At 39.6% G+C, this 13,971-nt stretch overlaps 2 protein-coding genes across 2 annotated transcripts; one reads left to right on the top strand and one right to left on the bottom strand.

Moving 5' to 3' along the window:
- Window positions 1-182: 182 nt before the first annotated feature.
- Window positions 183-11,685, bottom strand: LOC144640129 (lactadherin-like; the record flags this gene model as incomplete). Its single annotated transcript, XM_078499338.1, has 6 exons — window positions 11,628-11,685; window positions 10,671-10,685; window positions 10,084-10,415; window positions 7,459-7,600; window positions 2,996-3,342; window positions 183-324 (listed from the first exon to the last, which is right to left on the bottom strand). Coding segments are annotated over exons 1-6 (1,015 nt in total), but the record flags the coding sequence as incomplete, so codon positions are not given.
- Window positions 11,686-12,240: 555 nt separating this feature from the next.
- LOC144640130 (uncharacterized) lies at window positions 12,241-13,906 on the top strand (the record flags this gene model as incomplete). Its single annotated transcript, XM_078499339.1, has 1 exon — window positions 12,241-13,906. A coding segment is annotated over exon 1 (1,666 nt), but the record flags the coding sequence as incomplete, so codon positions are not given.
- Between the last annotated feature and the right edge of the window lie 65 nt (window positions 13,907-13,971).

The raw sequence follows: 13,971 nt of genomic DNA, 5'->3' as shown, positions 1-13,971 counted from the left end.
AATGAGGTGTTACGGCAAAAAATAGTATGGTAAACAAACAGACTCGTATTCTCACACTACGAAGAAGGTGAAACTAAGCCCTTTATTATTTGTTAGGATGGAGAAAATTAAAAAATAATTAAGATATTACATGTGAAAGTAGACACATGCTAATAATTAAAACGAGTATTTAAGATTCTTACTTGCGGCGCATCCGTACAACTCCACACGTATGGCAATGAGTGTGTGCCAGTCCTCAGGAATTATTCTAATGAACCTTGCAGTAATTGGTGGGTCCAAGGCATATTTGATAATAGTATTTTTATCGTTGTTTGCTGCGAAAATCTAAAAAATAGCAACTGTTAGGTGAATTTACATTTGTCACTTTAACACAAAATTTAAAAAAAAAAATCAAAAACCAGACCCGTCCCCGAATATAAGCCAATAACCTCATATTTAATTAAGCATTAAAGGGAAGCAAGCAGCATGGTCGAGTGGTTAAGGGCACTGGTATTAGACCCGGATGTCCCGGGTTTCAACCCTCCACTCTGCCGCTAGCTAGATTGGCTCTCGGTGATCCCTAGCTCAAATCCTCGGTCAACGCTTTGTATAAATTATAGGCAACTGGTCTGTCTTCTCTATATGGGAATTTAACCGTGTTTTATTCATCTAAAATATTAATATTTGTTTTCTCTGTTTCAGTTGCATACTTGAAAACTAGCAATCTCTAAGCTAAGTGCATCGACCACTACAGTCAACTCCCGCCTTGCGGATACCTCGCTGTTACAGACACCCTGTTAAAACGAACAGAAGCTGAAGTCCCGGCGAATAAGGATTACTGAAAATAACTCCGCTACTACAGTCAACTCTCACTATAACGGACACCTTCAGGACCACAATTTGGTGTTCGTAATAAAGACAGTCCGTGGTAGAGGAGTTGTTTTCAGTAATTCTTATTCGCCGGGACTTCAGCTTCTGTCCGTAATAACAGGGTGTCCGTAATAGCGAGGTAGGCAAGAGTTGACTGTACGGACTTTCTATATTACGGACACCAAATTGTGGTCCTGTGGTCCTGATTATTAGCACCGTGCTGCAGACTTTCTTTTGCATTTTATATCGTAAGCATTGGCCAAACGTAAACGGTAACGCAAGAAGTTGCAAGTTCAACTTTCGTAAACACTTGCATTGGGTGGCCAAACGGACTCGCACGATTAGTCGCAAGTGCACGCAAGTTTGCAAAAAGTCATTTATAATTGAATGCTTCGAGGTTATTTTCAGTATTTGAAGTAAACTGCACAGAATGCGTTCACCTCCAATCAATTAACTCAATGGTTTGAAAAAGATCCACTGTCTCTTAAAGTGCATATGAAGCGAAATTTTTTAATGCATGTTTTTAAAGTTTAACATCTTAAAAGAAAACCCTGGAAGTTTGAAAAGAAAGGAAAATAAATTGACGATTTTACAACACAAAAAAGTTGCAGCATTTTGCTCTAAAATTGGCCAGAAAATCGCGCAGCCAAAATAACACGTGATCTCAGCTCGTGACGTCACGTTGGTTGATTGTTGATTTCACTCCAAAGCATCAGATATGGCGGACAGGGCAAAAACTACGCGAAGAGGGGGAAGAGGTGGCCCGAACAACGAGAGTTGTCGAAACACAACTTTTACTCCGGGTGTCACAATGCACCAGTGGAGCAATTACAAAATGCAGGGCCATTTTCGAAGCGATATAATTCGGTGGCTCGGCGGCTCGGCGGCTCGGTATCGCGTTAAGTGTTTAAAGAACGAGTAATAGAGGATATTACATGGTTGCGCGGAGATATGCAATTTATCTTCGAGTGTTCAAACCTATATCTCACGAGTGAGCGCAGCGAACGAGTGAGATATCGGTTTTGAACACGAGAAGATAAATTTCATATCTCCAAGCAACCATGTAATATTCTGTTTATTATATAGACCAACTAATTACGATGTTTTTGGCGATTTTCCGAAGATTTCCGAGGATTTTCCGAAGATTTCCGAAGATTTTCAAAATGTTGTCTGAAGATCGTACGAATGTTTCCGAACATTTTCCGAAAATTTCCGAAGATTTCCGAAGCTAACCGAAGATTGCCGAGGAAGATCCGAAGATGTTTCGACTTAATATCGATAAACTTTGGCTCATTGAGCTATGAAACGTGGCAAACTGCAAGATGATTGGTAAAAAATGATATCCACACATGTGTGGATACCATTGATATCCACACATGTGTGGATACCATTTATCTCGATTTGCTACCACTCGCTAAAGCACTGCATTCTATATAATAAAGGTATATAATTCGGTGGCTTGGCGGCTTGGAAGTTGCGTTAAGTGTTTAAAGAACGAGTAAGGTATATAATTCGGTGGTTTGGCGGCTCGACGGCTCGGAAGTCGCGATAAGTGTTTAAAGAACGAGTAAGGTATATAATTCGGTGTCTCGGCGGCTCGGAAGTCGCGTTAAGTGTTGCAAGAACGAGTAAGGTATATAATTGAGTGGCTCAGCGCCTCGACGGCTCGGTAGTCGCGTAACGTGTTTTAATCCGTTCTATTTCATCGTCCTTTTCGTCTTGATCGTAATTTTTAATCTTCGTCTTCTCCCGCGAGTGGTTCGTCTTCGTAAGGGGCAACCCGGCTACAAACTATATTGTACTCTTCTTCATTTGTTTCTTCTTTACTCTCTTCGCTACCCGAAGAGTCGTAAGTCACGCTAAATTCCAAATCACTACAGCTTTCACTCGACATATTTCCTTACTCAGCACTTACTGTAAACAAAACCTTCGCAACCAAGTTACCTCCAATATATATATAAACTCGACCCAGCTCCGGACAGAAAAACAGTATTTTATAGCCACAAAATTCGCTCGAATCTTTGTTCAGTAGAATTTTAATGTTTACAATGTTTTTATATACATATTGAAGAACTAAAAATGACAGAAAAAAATTTCGCTTCATATGCGCTTTAAAACGCAGAGAGAAAATACATTAAAATTTTACCTTGGTATACGAATCTGGTTGATATTGCTTGAAAGAATAACCATCATTACTGTATCGCAGTGTATAACTCTCAACATAATACAAGACATTATGATAACCCTGTGTGGCAATGCCCGTAACTTGCGTCTCCTTTCCAAAATTGACCTGAAGCCACTGGCTGTGATCACTCCTCAATGGTATCCATCCCCCTACACGTCCAGGCTCTCCTCTATAATTCAGCCTGGCATTCGCAGGTGTATACACATGAGAAAGCTGAGAGGAGGCCGTTATGGCGGAATTTGGTATTCGACCGCTTTCCATTCCGAGTGGATTCCTACATTTTACTTGCACCTCGGGTATTGGAAAACCTATGAAATGCAATACAATATTTACAGATAATTATTTACATTAAAAATAATAAGAAAGTTCCGTATATGGTGGGGGGAAATAGTGATAATAATAAAAGCCGACCGGTTAGCTCAGTTGGTAGAGTGCCGGACTACCATGCGGGAGGTCTCGGGTTTGAGTCCCAAACCGGACCAACACTCAGAGTCTTAAAATTACTGAGGAGAACGTGCTGCCTTTGCAATAAAATCTGCAAATGGTTAGATATTCTAGCATTTTCGGATAAGGACGATAAACCGTAGGCCCCGTCTCCTGCATCTTCAGTGTTATGGTTAGCAGGGGGCGTAAAAGAACCCACACACTACACACAAAAGTAGGGCATGGAGTTTCCGGTGTCGTGGTCTGGTCTTTGCCCATCGTGCTGAACTGTTGAAATGCTCGGAGATATTAGCTGTACAAGCTACTCTAAAATCCGAGTGTAAAAAAAAAGATGATGATTGTCGCGGAGTTGCCGAGATAAACTGGAAACGAGCTAAAAAGCTAGGTTACCTTGAGGGAAGGCTTGGTTACCATAAAACTTGTGACTTATGGAACAACTTGTTTTACGAAAAATTTGGACATTTTCGTGGTTAAACTTTGTACATTTCGCAGTTAAACTTGGACTTCTGTAGTTACATTTGGACTTTTTTTAGTTAAATAGTTGGACTCGGCAACGTGTGGTAGCAGAGCGAGGTTTTAAAACCTTTCAAACGTGAAAAATGGTCGGATGTATTCTTCAGCATTTGAGTCCTACGAAGAAGCGACTGAAGGATCGAATTGAACAAACTGAAACATTCCTTCAAGAGGATGTTTCTCTGGATGAAACCGAGTACAAAGCCAATCAATTATTCCTCAAGTTGGAGAGAAATCTCGAAACTTATAAAAATTTACTGGAACAGCTACAAGAGGCATTCAAAGTGGACGAAGCTAAAAGCCAGCGACTGGAAAATGAAATGGAAGACCTCGGCGTTCTCGCGTTGATGGAGACGAAGCTATTTGCGTTCTCAAAACACTTCTGATTAATATTGCCGAACGAAAACAGCAGACAACTGACAGGGAAAAACTTTAACAAGAGAAGGATCTTCAACTGGCAAAACTTTAACAAGATAAAGAGATTCAAATGGAAAGGATGAAACTGGAATTGGAAATGTTGAAGCAGAGTGAAATAGACAAACAGCGTGAAAATGAACTAAAGAAATTGGAAGTGGAATTGGAGGCTAAGAGAAAGTTGATTCAAACTGGGAAGGAAATGGAGCTCAAAAAGACAACTACAACTACAGAACTCAAGATGAAAGCAGAAATGGAACAAAAACGTGTTGAATTGGAAAAACAATTTGGTACTCCCATTACTCGTCACACTCCCACTATCAAACTTCCCAAACTGGGACTTCAAAAATTCAATGGAGATGTTCTGAAGTGGAAATAATTTTAGGATTCATTTGACGCCTCCATTCTCAGAAATACAAATCTTCAACCTGTGGACAAATTCAACTATTTGAGAGTTGAATTGGAAGGAGCTGCAAGTGCAGTTATCTCTGGGCTGGAACTTACTAACTCTAACTATGAAGCAGCGATAAATTTACTTCAAGAGAGATTTGGAAGACAAGATCTCAGGATGGATGCTCACTACTCAGCATTAGTGGATCTTCCTGTCTCTTCAACTGTCACTGCTAAACTTCGTGAAACCTATGACATGATTGAGAAACATCTTCGTTCTCTTAAGGTGGCTCGTAATAGTTTAGTCAGAATTAGACATGCCCGTCTTTGGTATTCTATCACAGCTATACCAATAACATTAAGGAAAATCTTTTAGCACAAACGTAAACAAGATTTACCAATGAACAATTTGAGGTCACAGTGATGTCAAAATCGGTTTCCATGGCAACGTCATACGAGGTTAAATTTACACTATTTTTGACCTTTCAAGGCTTATAACTCAAAAACTACTCGGTGAAAGTTTTTCTTTTTCACATATTTTTATTCAACCGACATAATAAACATTTTTGCAAATTTTTAGAGAAATCTGTCAAAAGGATCCGGAGCTATGTTATTTTTGCATAAATGTAAGGTGGTTCTGAACATTTCTGACAGAATTTTTTAAAATATTGTCAGATCGTTTCTTTTGTCCTCTAGACAAAAATGTATGAAAAAGAAAAACTTTTACCGTGTAGTTTTAGAGTAATTAGCCTCAAACAGTCAAAAATAAGGTATCTTTGACAACTTTTGTAGTTGCCATGGCAACGAATTTTGACGTCACAGTGACTCCAATTTGTTTATTAATAAAACCTTCACAAGGATCATCTGAAAGTTAAACCTCAACATTACAGGTGTAGCAGCAATAAAATGCTAAAGACGGGAATATCTAAACTATTACGAGCCACCTTAAAGCCCTCGGTGAAAATGTAGAGCAGCCACATTCTGTTTTCCTCATTAAATCAAAGCTGCCAAAGACAGTGGTATCCCGGATGGAAGAGTACAAGGATATGGAGAGAAAATGGACAGTGGAAAGCATCCGAAAGGCTTTCAAGAGGTATGTTTGTGCTCAAGAGGCTGGACCTTCAGAGCCCTGAAGGTCAAGATACCACAGTGAAGTCTCGTGGACAGAAATTATTGTCTCCAAAATGGTCTGGAGTTACAACTACTGACTGGTGCCTTACTTTCTGGAAATGCATTATCTTCCACTAAAGGTCAAATATTGGGCTGTCTTTACTGCCAAAGAAAGGATCACTGGAGTGACCAGTGTAAAACGTATCCAACTGTTGAGTCAAGGAAGGCAAAAATCAAAGGAAACTGTTTCATCGGTTTAGAGCCAAATCCTTTACTGAAGGAATGCAAGGTCAGCAAACCATGTTTCCACTGCCAAAGAGTTAGAAATCACCACAGAAGTCTTTTCCCAAGAAGGTTTTCTTCTAATGAGGAAATGAAACTGTGGCTATGTTGTGTGGCTACCGATCCCTTAATGGTACCCGAAACTGAAAGTTCGTTATTGGTTTCTGGCGAACAGGTACTTATGCAGACTGCATCGGCAGATACCGTGAACCTCGAGACTTCAAAGAAGCTGTCTACCCGACTTTTGCTAGATTGTGGAAGCCAGAGAATCTACATAAGTTTAGATTTAGTACATAAACTTCATCTGAATCCCAGCAATATTGAAATCCTAATTGTCTTCAGGTTTGGCTCTACAAAGCCCAAGGAGCTTAAGACTACACTGGTTGAACTTGGTTTGAAATTGAAGAATGGAGAGACAATGAGCATTCAAGCAAATTTGGTTCCAAAGATTACTGGAATGATTCAGAGGGCACCTGTCAATTCTGAGCAGTATAACCCCCTTGTTAGGGGACCTGAACTTGCTGACATTCTCCCAAATGAACTAGAAGTATCAAGTGTAGAATTGCTGATTGGAAATGACTACTACAGTGATTTGGTTTTGCCAGAAAGGAAGAAAGTGAGACCTGGACTGTACTTGCTTGGATCTCATCTGGGTTGGATTCTCTCTGGTCGACTGCCAACTGAAGAAAGTAAATTGTCAAAAATTTCCTCCACCACTATGCATCCCACCCGAGCAGCAGCTACCCGAGCAACCAAAAAATGGTAAATCATTTGAGAATCATTGGAGTTATTAGTATAATTCGCAAGCCCGGCTTTGCCAGAATAATCACCGTTACCACTGTTTGTTGTTTTGATTTCCGGCAAACTTCAAAGGAGCAAACAAAAGACAAATAGATATTGTGTTTTGTGCACGGTCAAGACCAAAGCATGCGAACTAAACAATAAACTAATAAGTATATCAAGCTACTCACTATGCCCTTAGCAACCATTCGATAGCTACTACGCAGTCTCGGTTGCCGAGCACTATGACCATTTTTTGAGTCGTGTAGCAAAGGAAGTTTCTCCACCCCCCCCCCCCCTACCCCCCCTCCCCAATCAAAACACAACACTGAATCGATAACAAATTTTGTATAGACGTTGTTGCTATGTCTAGAATATGTGATTGAAAGATTAACAATTTAGATGTTTGAACTCAATTGACATCAAATGAAAACCACAAATAAACAAACAGCCAAAAAATAGGCAAATGTAGAAATTTGACATCTCCTTACCTGAGGTACAACCATAGAAGTCAGCTCTTAGGGAAATCCAATGATAGTAGCTTATTGGGTTGATTCGGATGTAGCGGGTGATAATGGGATTCTGCAGTTTATGTCTTAAAATTGAGTAACGATCAGTATTCCCATCAAATTCCTAAAACGAAACAAACAGTTGCGGCTTAAATATTTCATAAGCATGAAATAATAGCCAAAGCGACTACACAACATATGTCTTGCAATTGAAGTAAAACATATAAATATGGCTGTTAAACCAGAATGTTTTAAAAGTTAAAATCACAGCATCTACACCAGGAAAAATTTAAATTCGATAATAAATTAGTTAATCAATCAATATACATTTCAAAATTAAAAATAATGCTTACGTAACTTCCTACCTACCTTAACCTTTCTTAATTTATTAGTTAATAGATTCAATTATAATTAATTAAATAATTAATTAATGTATGACTGGCTTTTTAACTACGATCTTACTTACTCGTTAATAATTAAGAGGCTGTATCTGTAATAGTGGTCTGCCCGATCTGGCTTGTTAAATAGATTTCGCTCTTTTCTAGTGTGTTGCAAGACTTTCATGTACTTATACTAAAAACACAATTCACTTGACCGGATCATTAATTTTTTTCGAGTTTTTAAGGATTTTCGGTTCACCCGAACGAGCACTTGTAACGACCACTGTCATGGCTTAAATTTACCACAACTTTGAAAATTAATTAAAAAAGAACTAACAACTTCTGTACCAAACAAACACTACAGCCTGTTAAAGTATGTCTTTTTAATTTATCACACCAACTTTCACGAACATTGAGCTCGAATCAAGCTAGCAGCAAAACATTAATGACACCCCTATCACACACCTTGATGAAACACTTGAAAACGGCTCATATTCAAACTTTATTTTTTAAAAAGTGAGGCGGTCTACTTCAATCAAACCAACGCAGCCGAAAAGTAGATGTAATAAAAAATGTTCCTATCGAAAAAAAACCTTTTGGTATCGTCTTAATGAAATATTTACAGCTGTGTAAACTTGCCCAATTTCGAAGATCTTCATGTTTGCAGCCATTTTGAGGGACTCGTCAGGACGAGGAGTTTCATCAACTGGCCTCGCAGACATACCTCACACCTTCAGAAATAAACAAAGATTAGATATAAATGCAGTGCAGTTCAACTGAAAGAGAATAAATCGTGTTTAAAAATGGAAGCTCGACTTACATTTTGACTGTTACGGACGTCTACGGACGTACGGTTGTTACTATTGGAATTTCGCTCGATGATTCCACTAGAAATAACAATATTTGACATACAAACTTCGACTTAATGTAACCTATGAATCAGCTCAAGGCAGTAACTTTGTGCTTTTCCTTCCTTACTGGCGTACAGCAAAGATTTTCCATCGCAAAACGTTGAACGTCGAAGAAACAGCTGAAGAAACGGCCTGTCGGTCACTACTTCATGTATGAGGCACTATACGGTACACATACGGTACACAACGGTACTCCATACATGAAGTATATAACTGACCAATCGATAAACATGTCAGTTTGGTCTTCTTTACCTGATGCTTACTGTTTTGTCGTGAAAACAACTTCGCTGTACGCCGGTAAAGAAGGGAAAGCACGAGGTTACTACCTTTAACTGATTCAAACGCTACATTCAGTCAAAGTCTGCGTGTCAAATATTGTTATTTGTTGTGGAATTATCAAGCGAAATTCGAACAAGAATGACCTTACGCCCGTAGAAATCGTTGAAATGTAAGTCGAGCTTCCATTTTTAAACACAATTTATTCTCTTTCAGTTGAACTGCACTGCATTTATATCTAATCTTTGTTTATTTCTGAAGGTGTGAGGTATGTCTGCGAGGCCAGTTGATGAAACTCCTCGTCCTGACGAGTCCCTCAAAATGGCTGCAAACATGAAGATCTTCGAAATTGGGCAAGTTTACACAGCTGTAAATATTTCATTAAGACGATACCAAAAGGTTTTTTCGATAGGAACATTTTCTATTACATCTACTTTTCGGCTGCGTTGATTTGATTGAGGTAGACCGCCTCACTTTTTAAAAAATAAAGTTTGAATATGAGCCGTTTTCAAGTGTTTCATCAAGGTGTGTGATAGGGGTGTCATTAATGTTTTGCTGCTAGCTTGATTCGAGCTCAATGTTCGTGAAAGTTGGTGTGATAAATTAAAAAGACATAATTTAACAGGCTGTAGTGTTTGTTTGGTACAGAAGTTGTTAGTTCTTTTTTAATTAATTTTCAAAGTTGTGGTAAATTTAAGCCATGACAGTGGTCGTTACAAGTGCTCGTTCGGGTGAACCGAAAATCCTTAAAAACTCGAAAAAAATTAATGATCCGGTCAAGTGAATTGTGTTTTTAGTATAAGTACATGAAAGTCTTGCAACACACTAGAAAAGAGCGAAATCTATTTAACAAGCCAGATCGGGCAGACCACTATTTCAGATACAGCCTCTTAATTTATCAAAATATATGTAAATACCTACCCACTTATCTTGTTACCGTCATAAATCAATCAATCAATAAATGAAAAAACGACCAAATCAATGAATAAACAAAGCAAACTACAAAAAAGAATGCACAAGATTTAAAAAGGAAAAAATACCTTTACATAGCCTGCTTCTTTATAATCCTGGAAGAAGTTTCCATCATAACTGTATGACACACGGTACTTTGTCACCCATTGATTAACATCATCTCTTCCTTGAGTGGCAATCATCGTCACTTTAACAAAACGTCCAAAGTCCACTTGAAACCAGCTGTTTTTACGCAGATTGCCAGCAGCCCAGGCTCCAACACGTCCAGGTCTAAGGTGAAAATTAAGTCTTCCATTTCCGGGCATATACACTGATGTAGTTGGAGACACAAAACTTGAAGCCGTGATAGAGGAGTCGGGAATCGCATAGTTTTCTAATCCTAAGCTTTTCTGACAATCGCCTGAAAGACAAATCAAACTTTTTTTTCAATCAATTTCATTTAACAGTACTGAGAGTAATTATAAACAGCTGCGTTCCTTGTGCCAATCTATTGTGCATATATTGCCAAAGAAGAAATGATTAACCCAAGCATCCCAAATAGGGTATTTAAATCTACAGCTTGAATTGAAGATATTTGGAAATTAGTTATTATAAGAAGTTATGTTCACAAATAAAAAAAACAATGAATTAAGTCTTATTGTTTCCATTTACGTACCTTCATCAAAAGCTCCTAAAAAATGCAGCAAAAAAAGTACAATAAAACCGGTGTCAGTATAATAGAACTATACAAATGCCATAAAAAGTAAATGTGGTGGATGAATAACTTTAAAGGCATCCTGTTTTCTTATTTACTGATCTACCACCTAAGGAGGGAGGAGTTAACGGAAAGAAGGCTGATTAGAAAAAAATGACTTTCGGCGGGCTGCTTATTTATTTGAGAGGTGGTCTTAACAGAGCTTTTATGGTAAAAATCAATAAAAAGTCATACTAAATCTAGCCTGTTCCAGGCTCTCGGTAGCTGGGTGAATTGTGACAAAAATGTCAATTTATGGCAGCGAAGAAGGACTTGTTAGCCTGCATCGCAGACATAATCGAACACCGGCTAAATCAGGTTTTAGATTCGTGTGCGGCGCAGGCTAGAAACTTGTTAGCAAAGTGATAAAATATTCATTATTACATGCATTTTGTCAGTAACAGGGGACTATGGTTTTAACTAATTATCCAAGAACATCTTTATTTTACTTACAATTTCGTTTTCGGACGTCACTGCTCGCAGGAAGTTATTGGATTTTGTTTGTTTGTTTGCTGTTCTTGTTTTTTTAGTATATTTGTCCTAGTAAATAAGCCTAGTACTGAGGATAAATGCGTTAATTTTAAAAATTACATACAGGCACAGAAGGCAAATGTACAGAAAAGCCCAGGAGAAGCCTGTTCAGACATAGTAATAAGCCAATTCAACTTTTCGGTATTCATTTTAACAAAGTAAAGATGAAGCAATTTAGTTTTAGAAGGAGCTTTTGGTTAATGATCAGAAAGTAAATTATAGGTGAATTATTTTACATTGGACTGCCAAAGAACATTGTATTTTTGATATTTCTTCATATGTTTACCCATGACCCCGTTAAGCGCAAGGGACGTGCGCATTGTGTGGACTGGACAGTTTATAACTTACGTATTTCCCGGCATGATACCATCTGAGCCATAACCATAAGACCAAGGAACACGCCTATCCTAACAGGCGCCATCAAGCCTATAAACACAAAATATATATTAATAATAATATTAATTTTAAAAAAATAAACAAATTCAAAACTGAACGAGAAATGATTGATATTTTTATTGCAATTGATTCGGTTTGTGTTTCTTGCTATTGTTTTAGTTGCACTTTTGTCACGAGCAATCAATTCAAAAAGATGGCGAATCAAGCATTTGTCCACACGAATACTCTTAGATACTGCTAATTCGAGAAAGGTTGTGGGAAAAAGCACAAAAGTGCACGCATAACACCGAAAGGTACGGTGACCTCGGTATTCACTTGAATTTGCATATTGGCAGAGCGGAAATGTATGAGTTTGTAGTTTTGCACGTGAAGATTTTGTTATCGCATGCCTTGGAGATTTAAAATTCTTCTTAAGTTTAGCGTGGCTAAAAGAACCTCGTTTCCACATGTCCGAAGAAAAAGTTAGTAGTAGTAGCTTTCGAATTCTACCCATATTACCTTTCGATCTTGTAGCGTGCACTTCTTGCTTTTTTTTCCGACAACCTTTCTCAAATGAGCTGTATAAATGAATTTGTCTCGGGGTGAACTGACTGCCCTTCTCTCTTTAAAGCGAAGGACTGACATAGTAATCGAACCCGGCGACAAGGGTGGAGCCGTTGTAGTGTGGGATCGTGACCTTTACATACAGGAAGCTGAACGACAGCTTGCAGAAAACAATTTTTACCAACGTGTTGATCAACGTGTTGACCAACGTGTTAACCTGACAACGGAACATCAAAATAAAGTAATTTCAGTTGTCCAACATGCCATTGCAAATGGAGAACTTCCAGCTACAGCTACCAATCTCATTGTAGATCACCGTCGCACTTCCAAGTTTTACCTCCTCCCAAAGATACACAAGCCAGGGAACCCAGGGAGACCTATTGTGTCGGCATGCAACTGCCCCACTGAGCTCTTGGCAACCTACCTCGATCAAGTCACTTCTCCCTTAGTTCGCAGTTTGCCCAGCTATGTCAAGGATACCAACCACATGCTCGACATCGCGCAGACTTTTAGCTATCCGACGACCAGCGCTAATCGTTTTGTGTTCACAATGGACATCAAGTCTTTGTACACAGTAATACCAAACAATGATGGCCTTTTAGCATTAACACATTTCTTAGACAAACGGCCAGTGCTGGAACCACCTACGTATACTTTAGTACGCCTTGCAGAGTTGGTCCTCACACTTAACAGCTTCAGTTTCAATGGAGGTTTCTACCAACAAACGGGTGGCGTGGCAATGGGAAGTAGACTGGGGCCCAACTACGCCTGTCTGTTCGTCGGCCACGTCGAAGAACAGATTTTCCAACAGTATCCTGGGAGGAAGCCTGACCTCTACAAGCGTTATATTGATGACATTGTAGGGGCAGCTTCTTGTAGCAAGAGCGAACTTGACGACTTTGCCACGTTCGTTAACAACTTCCATCCAAGCCTTCAGTTCACCTGGGCCATCAGTGACAAACAGCTTCCTTTCCTAGACCTCTTCCTGACGCCAACACCTCAAGGACTAGCGACAACCATTCACTACAAGGAAACCGACTCACACTCGTATCTCACGTACACTTCGGCACATCCTGTCCAGTGTAAGGACTCCGTCCCTTATAGCCAGTTTCTACGCCTCAAACGAATATGCAGTGACGAAAATGACTATAACACCAAAAGCAAAGAAATGTCATCTTTCTTTCTGCACCGTGAGTATCCTCCAGCAGTTGTAGAGCGAGCCCTCCAACGCGTCAACAGCATCTCCCGCGAAACTGCCTTGCGACCATCTAAGGACGGGCAATCCAACGAGCAAGTTATCCCCTTGGTGTTAACTTACAACCCAATCAACCGCCACGTTAAGAACATTCTTTCAAAGAACTTCTCTCTGCTCAAATCAGATCCTGAAACAAAGGAACTCTTTGACAACTCGCGCGTACTCGGTGCTTACCGCCGGGACACCAATTTAAGAGATTCCTTGGTTCGCAGCAGTCTTCAATCCGGCGCTAACACAGGGGATGAACCCCATGGAACCTTTCCGTGCCACCGCCCACGATGCAGGACCTGCGCCCACGCCAATCCAGCCTCCCAGATCAACACCCCTGGTGGACCGCTGACAATACTACAGAGGTTCTCGTGCACGACCAGTAACATCGTTTATATTATCACTTGTCGTGCATGCACCATGTCGTACATTGGCGAAACAGGACGTAGGCTCGGTGACAGGTTCTGCGAACATTTAAGATCTGTCGAGAGGAAAGCTGACCTGCCCGTA

This window comes from Oculina patagonica, unplaced genomic scaffold (assembly GCF_052425735.1).
Source record: "Oculina patagonica isolate OP01 unplaced genomic scaffold, crgOcupat unplaced195, whole genome shotgun sequence".
In the NCBI taxonomy this organism is placed as follows: Eukaryota; Metazoa; Cnidaria; class Anthozoa; order Scleractinia; family Oculinidae; genus Oculina; species Oculina patagonica.
Note: the sequence above shows the minus strand (reverse complement) of the source record. Positions and strands in the feature narration are given on the sequence as shown.